The following is a 9,411-nucleotide window of genomic DNA, read 5'->3' as shown; positions in this document are numbered from 1 at the left end:
TGTTGTGGACATTCAAAACACTCACATGAAACACCTCACTATGAGGTTTTACTGGCTGTGGAGTTGGCTCTGTGCAAAGATCACTATATATTCACCTCCTGTCACTGTTACCATGGCAAGGAAAGGAAGAGCTCTGTCTACAGAACCTCCACTGCAGCCATTTCCCTGCGCTGCCTTCACATCTCATGGTTGCCATGGAGACCAGCCGAATGAGCATGACTGCACTGTGCGTCAGACATGCCGGAAGGGGCGACGTGATGTGCTTTTCTCCCCCACTATGGCTTTCACTCTGCTGTGTCAGAGGCGCTCAAGTTCAGCATCGCTGATCCGCCTGCCTTGGCTTAGCAGCGGCACATGTGGAGGCATGTGCAAACACACACAGCGAAAGGTGTTACAGAGGAGGGAAATACTTGCCTCAGGTGTTTGTTGAATATCAACTGAGAGTGAGGTGTTAATTGCTAAACGCCACTCAAAGGCCTTTCTAATTGCCGGACTTCATCATTTGGTGGTCACACATTTGTTAATACCCCGCGATAATATTTGTTCAACATGACACATTGCTCTAACAGACATTGAGAAACTGTGTTACAGCGTTTTTTCTTTGTAGCTGATACTTTGTCAGAGTGGTTACTGTGTTAGAGTCTGGTATAAGTCTTGTCATGTATGACTACAGCCTCACAGTCCCACAATCAGTCTTCACAATACCCCTATCCAAGGACAAAGCTGGTGGCCCCTAAATCAAAGCCTCTTATTAGATCTGACACATCACCAGTAGATTGGCAGCCAGGACAGTAGTCCAATCTTTTGAAGGTCAATTATTGGATGAGAGTGCCTTTGATTTATCGACGCGAGGAAAGAGCTGACCGGGCCGGCAGTGTTACTAGTCGAGCCATGGAGCTGTCCATGGTGCTGAATCTCTGCATCTGCATTCTCTCACTAAGTGCTGATGTCCATGAAGCGTCACATGAACCCAGGCAATCACCCCTGACTTGGCAGACCCTTTCAGAAGAAAAGCCAACCAGAAACTCTGTGTGTGTGCAAACCCGGTGGTTACAGCTCTGATGCTGATGTCACTTGGATGGTTCAGTAAGGGCTGCTACTATCTGCCCGTCATTTTCTCGATTAATTGATTTGTCATTTGATCTGTCAAGTATCAGAAAAGACTTATCACACCTTCCCAGAACTCAAGGTTACATTATCCGATTTGTATTTACCGCAACCACCAATCTAATTTAAAATCTGAAAGTGACCAAATCTTCACATTTGATCATCTGGAACCTCCAATTTTAACAAACAAGTTGCACAATTAATCAAATGTCAAAAAGTAACATTAACTAACTGAATAATGGTTTCAGCTATAGATCGTTCAATTGCAGTTGTGTATGTATTTAAAAAATTATATAAAATGTTCAAAAAATGTGTAATCTGTTGCAAACCACACAAACAAATAACTTTTTTTTTTTTTTGTGAAGCAAAAGTCTATTTCTAATATGTATTTGTGACCTAAAATGTATCTAATGCTTTTTCTATTTTTATTTCATGCTCCACATTTCCATCCATCCAGTGATACCAACCACTGCTGCATTTGTGAAATCATGGCCGCAGTGCTGTAATCAAAAGTGTCTTCTCGTCTTTTTTAATCTTTTCCAGATCTATCCCGGAGCAGTGGAGCTCATGCAGGTCATAGAGGAATTCATCCACATCGTTGGATTGGGCATGAAGGATTTTCACAATGCCTATTTGATGACTGGGAACCTGGGTAAGAATCAGCCCACTTTTCCTCCCAGCCCACAGCCGCTGAGCTCGTTTAACATTTATTTCTGCTTGACATGGACACATAATCCCTGTGCTCTGCTGACGCCTTGTGTCAATTTCCCCACCATCATTAATTTAGGATAAATGGCGCGTGGTAAGGGTGGGGGAGTAAAATTACTGCAAATCAATAATGTTAATTAAAACTGAGCTTGTGGTCTTAATGTGCTAAATTCCTATGAAAACACCCAGTCCAATATCAAGAGTGTGTAATGTAGGAACACACCCCAAGAGGAGAGCTCTTATTTAGCTAGAGCTGTAAAGAAATAAAAAACACACAGCACTTTATAATAAGAGATATTTTTATAGTCTACTGATATTTTAGATTTAGAAGTAATACAAGCTAAGTCATTTATAATTGTGTAAAGCAAATTTGCTTTTGAATAGTATTAAAATAACAAGTGCAGGAGATTGTGTTTACCTGTATTATCCATTGTATTGTGTATATCCCCCCATAGATTCAAAGGCTTTTTGCAATAATCAAATGAAATATCTGTTTGAAGGTGAAGTAATCCAGTCTGATGTTGCACCCTACTGCAGTCCTTTGAGAAAGACATGATTAGCAGAGCGTACCCTAAAGCATGCTGTGCAACATAAAAAACATTGTGTGTCAGTTCCTTGTGAGATTAGCAGGAAATAAAAATATTGTGGGTGTGTCTGATAAAAGGCTATAAAATTGGAAGTGAAATTACAAGTCATTCTTTGCAGCTGTAATGAGCTTGCAAAAAAAAAAACTATTTTTCTGCTCCACTGATTGTGGTCCAGATTATAACACCCCCCTCTTTGAAAAGTCTTTGAGCAATATTTCTCTTCCCAAATGTTCTCGTGGGTTCTTTGTGCTTCTGTCGCACAGCCTCTTGGATGATCTGAGGTCTCTGTGGCATTTAATTTCTTACTCAGCCATAAATGGTGTCTTACTGGAATGGAATAATAGAACTGCGTTCTTGATTTATTCATGCAAGTGAATGTGAGCATGTAGAGCTGTGCTGGTAGGCAATTCCTCTGGAAGAGGGAGGTTTTCTGCCTAGTATTCTTTACAATAGCTAACATTTGACCCACTTCTAGCAAACACTCACACTCAGTTGCTCTTTATGGTACATGATTTCCATAATGATGAATAGGTAGCTCTGAAGAATAGCATACCAAACATGGTACAATGAATGCACCCATCAAAATGCCATTATGGAACACCATGAGAGGGAAATTAAGTAATGGACACTTGGAAATAAGGCTTGAATGCATTCCATAATGCCAAGCATTAATGACTTGTTTCACAGATGTGAGAATATTTGTGTGCCCTTCTCCTGTTTTATAGTCTTAATGGTAGTCATCCAAAATATGCTAGTAAAAGCATTAGTGCCTGACCCCTGCTTTATACACTATATGCAATCTGTTCTGTGGAACTGACTCTAAAGTGAGAATGAAGTGTTTTTATCCAGAATCATACAAATTCCTTGAGCCGCAGTGTGCACTGCGTAGCTAAACTTGAAAATGAAATGCTTGACTCTTATTATATCAGTCAGCCATACGTCATTCTGCAGGCGTAAGGATTAAACCGTGTCCGTCCGTCCACACATGACATGACAGAAAATCTTTTGGTAAACACAGAGCGTTGATGCAACTCACCATTGTGTTTTTCGGTCTTAAAGAAAGACGCTGACTGGCATAATCAGGGCCCGTTCTTGAAGGAGTGATTATATTTTAAATTTTTTGTTCCATTAGTTTCTATTGAATTTATACAAGGGGAAAATGAACTTACGTAAACTTTAAAACTTGGCACAAGCAGTCCATTACAGTGATCATAATGTGTTTATGCTTCATCACAACTTTGATGTATTGCCATGTGCTACTGCATTTAAAGGGGCAACGACTTAAAATAAATTATGTTTTTAAATAATGCAGCAATAATACAGTATGTACTGAATTTTAGTGAATGAGCTAAAACATAGAGAAGTCTAACTGATAGATAATTATTTTCACACATATTGTTCATATATCAAATTACTCTGATTCCCATCAGGAAACTACTATAATCAATGGTCATTTTTATGACAGTCTAACTGCGGTGTAGTATATCATCTTGAATGTATAATTGCAGTGTAGAATTTCAGACTTAGGTGTAGGCGTCTTAGGTGCAACAATAAGTGTGATGAAACCTGACAGAATTGAGATCAGATCTGATATTAATTGTTTCCTAAGCATTTAATTATACATAAGAGAGGGAAACAAAATATTTCATAACATTTGACTTTTTTCCTTTCATGTAGCAACAGCTAATGAAGCAGAGTGTTTGAGCCACACTGCTAAAACTATGAACTGTTAATTTATAAGGTTTAATTAAGTGAACAGTTTACAGTTCTCCACTATTAATATGAATATAGATTTTAGTCTGAATGTGCATCAAAGGCATTGGGAACTTTTTTGAAAGAAAGTAGCTTCCACTTGTCTTTGGTGCTTCTTTTAGTTCTCCAGGTGTGACTGAAGTCTTCCTTATTACACCAAGCACCTTGTTAATGAGTTTCAGCTGTTCAGTTGAAATACACAATTCATCCTTGCACACTGTGTCTGTGAAAACTCTATTTAGTTCTCATCCTTGATATTGGTACATTGCGTCTTGTGCGTTTTCACCCCATTAAAAGGCTAGATGTTTATTGAAAGAAACTTGATTTTTTTCATCCTTTTGTAACTCCTGTAAGAGAAAATTACATATAAAGTAATAGATAGTATAAAGTAAAATAAGTATGATGACTGAGCATGAACTTTCAATATGCAATAATTGAAGGCCATGAAAGCAATTTTGCTGTTTATGTACAATTTTGACATAAGGACATAAAGTAATAGGGAACAATTCTTTTGTGATGACTAATTAAAAAAAAGCACACATTATTTTTCATCAAACATGCATGAACCTTTTAGTACAAGTATTTGAATGCTGGAAGTACAGCATGATTATCATTTCAGTGATGCAAGACTGAGGCAGACAGCTCTCTGAAGCAGTCTTTTTTGGAAAATCTTAGCACTGAGGGGTCATTTGGCTTTTTGAGCAATTACTTGAAGATGTAGCAGTAATGAGCTACCTCTGGCTTGAATCAACCACAATCTTACTGGCTGCAAGTGGAAAAATATAAAGGTCTTGTAAGGATTAATACAAGACCTGACTACATGCTTTACCTGTTTGTTGTAAATGCCAGGAATAGAAGTGCTGCATTTTGCTTATGTTTTAAATGTTGAGTATTGACACTTAAAGGAGTATGGCATTTATATAAGGTGCATTAATTCACTCCTCACTTTTCATATATTAATATATAATAATGGGTCAGTTGACAGAACAACATACAGTATAAAGTGCTTCTGCTTTATATGGCTAAAATAATTTTTCTTTTCTACAATTATGCACAAAAAACATGCCATCATCGACCACAGAGTTATTTTACCCCTTGACACTGCACAGGCTGTGGTAGCCAGCCTCACAGTAATTTCAGCTCACACCACAGTGCCTTGGTGGCCACGTGGCCCTTTTGATTAAAGCAATGGAAAGTTTTGTGGATGCAACGGTGGAAGCCAAGTGGAGAGCATCTGGCTGAGTAAGATATTGCGGCATCATTTCGTCACTAATTTATGGCAGCCTCTTGACACCTAGATAAATACTGGCTGTCACCGGTGCATCGTCCTCTGTCCTCCTACTTTTAGTCAAATAACCTTGATTGCAAAAGACTCTCCACTCCAGCAACTTATTCTCCCTCCTTACAAGGAAACACTTGGAGGACAAAGTGAAGCTTGGGACATGTTAGAAAATTAAACACCGATTTGAAGGTGAAGTACATCATGCACTTTTGACGTTTTTGTTCTGGTTGTCTGTTGTGAGGCTGTACTCCATGGTCGAGAGATGTTTTGACATTAATAGTGATTAATTGCAATTACACACATACAATGGCCTCAAGTTTTCGTTAATTTATTTTCTTTGCAAAATGTTTGGGCTGTCTGACTTTTACTTGATGCTGAACCTCTCATGAACGCATTCAGACGTAATGAGCGATGCCATAATTCCCTCTTATGAAAATGAGCCGTACAGAATACTCTGAGCACACTGAATCGGTGTTCAGAAGCATCATGATCCTAAATGATCACTTTATTTGTGCTGCCTAGCCCCATCAGGCAAGTGCAAAGCTCCATTTACCGTCAGAATTACCCAGAACTCTTCCAGGCACACTGTTTCACAGGGTGCTCCATGACCAACACACATATATACACACACGCGCGCATACCACTGCTGCTACTAACATCTGGTGCTGTGAACAAGGCCTCTTAGCAAATTCCAGGTCTCATGGTGCTCTGTGATTTCATGCCCGCTGCTGGATCATCCGAAACACACAGACACACCTTCTGTCACAGGTTTCACTCAGACATGGAGTCTTGCCAGGATTCAAATTGTATTATTGGCAGAGCACAAGGAACAATAGAGCTTTTGCATCAATGGTAGGATTAGCCTCAGATTCCCCTCGCTGAAGCACCACCTGACTGGGACGGGATGTGATACCAGGTAGAGAACAGTACATCTTTATCCTCCCTTGTAATGCTGAGGCCTTTTCAGTTGATCCTGGGAATTTACCTTGTCATTGCCTTAGTGCATGGGCTAGCCTTTTATGGTACCACAGCAGGGAGGTGAGAAAATAAGAGAGTGATTAAGGAGATTACCTGCTCAGGTGCCAGTTGTAGCTTTGATGTTGCACTTTGTAGTAAATGTGTACAGGAATGCATTAAAAGTCCATTGGGGGATTTCTTCGACGTATACATTTTTCACACACACACACACACACACACACAAATAAACACCTGTCACCGCTACTCTACTCACACATTACTGATTTAAACAAATATTTAATAGCATCTGAATACGTTGGGAACTAGGGGTCATTGTTGTGTGGTGTTTGCCAGAATATTTAAAGATCTGCCTCTCAATTTGGGAGTGATAGCAGCCTCCAGTCCTGTATTTTGAACTTAGGTGGTAGGAGTTTTTTTTTTTGTAGTTTACATTTGGATTACAGATTGTGCCTTTTAAAGAGTAAAGCAGAGGTGTTGTTGCACAACCTCCAAAGGATGAAAAGTTTTTGGTTCTCAAACCATTGCTTTAAATTCCCAGATATAGGATATGGAATCTCCTGTTTATATTTTTTCAGATTATTAACAAATCATACAAAGCAGTCTAAAATGATTATAATACAAAGAATATATGCAGCATGCATTAATGTAAACACACTGATATATACAAATACTGTGTGTTTTTGTGTGTTCCATACTTCAATTCAGATTGTGTGTGGGACAGGAAAAACATGTGACATGGGAAAGAGAATATTTCATTGCAGGCAGAAATGGCACAATTCTCCAATTCTCCAATTTACAAACTCATAAATTGTAAACGTATATTGATCATCAGTATCACTTCGTTGGTCTGTTTGTTTGAATTCTGTAGTGGCCAGCATCCAGAGACTTCCAGCTGTGTCTGTGATGACTGATATCAACTTCCCCATGAAGGGTCGTAAAGGCATGGTTGACTGGGCCAGGAACTCCGAAGATAAAGTGGTCATCCCAAAGGGCCTCTTTGTTTCCCAGTCAGCAGGTATGTGACTGAATATATTTCACAGAGCCATCCTACTTCTAGTACAGCACATCTTTCTTTAGCCACACACACAGTGTTCATGTACAACCTTGATTGGTCTTAGAATATATATATGTAAAGTTTACTATTGTATAAAACTTGCAGTAACATGTATAGAATCTGCAGAGGTAACTGTCATAGAAAATGTAGGATTAATACTTAGTGAATAGACAATGATGGATTCACTGGCCACTGCTGAGGAATGGGAAATAAATATGTTGACATCTCAGCAAAAGCTGAATGACTTTAGTTAAATTGATTTGTCTGAAAACTTACAATAAGACTTTCCCAAAGACACATCAGTCTTCTGCAGAAGGTATTTTCTTAATGTTTTATGCTACACCACCCCTTGTTTTGGGGAAGTGAAATAATGCTACACGCCTTTGAACAAAGCCAGTTTGCTTGCCTGTGCTTGTTCAGTCTCAGAGTTTTCCACCGACTCAGCATTTTCAGCATCCTTTCAAACACTGCCAATTGCCACTCTATATATATATATATATATATATATATATATTCCAATCCAGAGCCAGACAATTTGGTTAATTGTTGTAATCAGTCTTATCTGGAATATATCAAAGATAACAAAACAAGGGATTGATTAGGAATGTGTGCCACGTGCCTCATCCTAACCACTCTCATTTGGAAAGTGTAAGAAGCTGATTCTACAGGAGACTTTAGCACTTCTCTTACTGGAGTCAACAAAGAGAGAAGTTGCGAAAAGTGCTCCTTGTCGAAAAAAGGGTTATTGGCAGAAACTGCTTTGGCACTGCAAACTAGCAGGTTTAGTTAAGCCAATTAAAACTTTTCTCTGAATTATGGAAATTTGCCGTTTTATTGAAAGGCAAAACTTACAATATTAAATATATACAGTATGGACATTTTGAATATTTACTTAACTAGAAATCTGGCAACAAGCTCACTTATAATGAAGTTAGATGATACAAAAAAAAGTCTGTCAAACTAAAAACCCAGCAATAATATTTATTAATTGTAATTTTTTTTGCCTTTAGATATGGAAGGATCGCCTGTCTTCATTTTGGGAACAGTTCTCTACAAGACTCTTGGACTCATGCTACCTTCACCAAAGTAAGGGCAGCATATCTCCTTGTCTGTATTTTCTGGTCTGCTGGCAAGAGGAAATATGAGACAGATTTAATCCTTTGGAAGCTGCAGAGGTGTCCATTTTTATTCACAGTGGTAGATCAAGTCTTAAAAACAGGCTATGCCTGACTCCAGTGTCCCTGAAATGTTCCACTTCACAGACGTAAAATTAAATTAAGTTAAAGTTGATGACTTTTAGGGGTATTTTCATGTAATATTCTTCCAATTTTGTCCATAGTGCTAAAATGCTTGATATAAAACTTAGGGAAATGAGTGTGTTTGTGTTGACTCTAATTTAGTAAATGAAACATATTCACTGTAGCATGGAATATGTAGTTAATTAAGTATGACATCAGTGCCTGGAAAAGCAGCAGGATGCCCCAAACAAACACCTGGTGTCACACCCCAATCAACAAGTCCCTGGCACCACCGTCCCAAGGACAGAGCGGTCATTCGAGGACCGGCCAGACCAGCTGTCACAGGTGGAACAGCAGCCCTCTGTGCACATGTGGAGAGTACCACGTATCGGGACACTGAAGCTCGCCCTCTCCAGACGAACAGGAGGATAAGCAGATCAAGATACAAGTGTTAGATTTTCCAAAAGCTTTTGAAGCGTCAAAAGAAAATAACTTTTTTTGCCACCAAATGTTAGAAGTCTCTCACTGCACTTAGAGTGGAGAACTTGTCCATTTAGAGCTTATCCATTTACTCCAGTGATTTCCATTTTAAAATAAGCCCACATGACTGAATCTTGCTGTATGAAAAAGTCAGTTAAAAATATTCTCAGCTCAAGTGGTGCTGGTAGGACTGGGGGTTGGGGGGGGGGGGGGGGGGGGGGGGGG

General features: G+C 39.1%; 2 protein-coding genes across 2 annotated transcripts in view; both read left to right on the top strand.

The window, feature by feature from the left end:
• The window catches only part of LOC123984490 (adhesion G protein-coupled receptor B3-like), a 72,145-nt gene extending 71,800 nt beyond the window's left edge, over positions 1 to 345 (top strand). Inside the window, exon 13 of the mRNA XM_046071406.1 lies at positions 302 to 345. Within this exon, the coding sequence (XP_045927362.1) occupies positions 302 to 345 (44 nt within the window). The remainder of the gene's footprint in view (positions 1 to 301) is intronic.
• Positions 346 to 1,650: 1,305 nt separating this feature from the next.
• Positions 1,651 to 9,411, top strand: part of adgrb3 (adhesion G protein-coupled receptor B3) — a 43,104-nt gene continuing 35,343 nt past the window's right edge. The window contains exons 1-3 of the mRNA XM_046071465.1: positions 1,651 to 1,759; positions 7,283 to 7,429; positions 8,479 to 8,554. Coding sequence (XP_045927421.1) covers positions 1,675 to 1,759; positions 7,283 to 7,429; positions 8,479 to 8,554 — 308 coding nt within the window. The 5' untranslated portion in view covers positions 1,651 to 1,674. The remainder of the gene's footprint in view (positions 1,760 to 7,282; positions 7,430 to 8,478; positions 8,555 to 9,411) is intronic.

The sequence above is a fragment of the Micropterus dolomieu genome, linkage group LG15 (assembly GCF_021292245.1).
Source record: "Micropterus dolomieu isolate WLL.071019.BEF.003 ecotype Adirondacks linkage group LG15, ASM2129224v1, whole genome shotgun sequence".
NCBI lineage: Eukaryota > Metazoa > Chordata > Actinopteri > Centrarchiformes > Centrarchidae > Micropterus > Micropterus dolomieu.
Note: the sequence above shows the minus strand (reverse complement) of the source record. Positions and strands in the feature narration are given on the sequence as shown.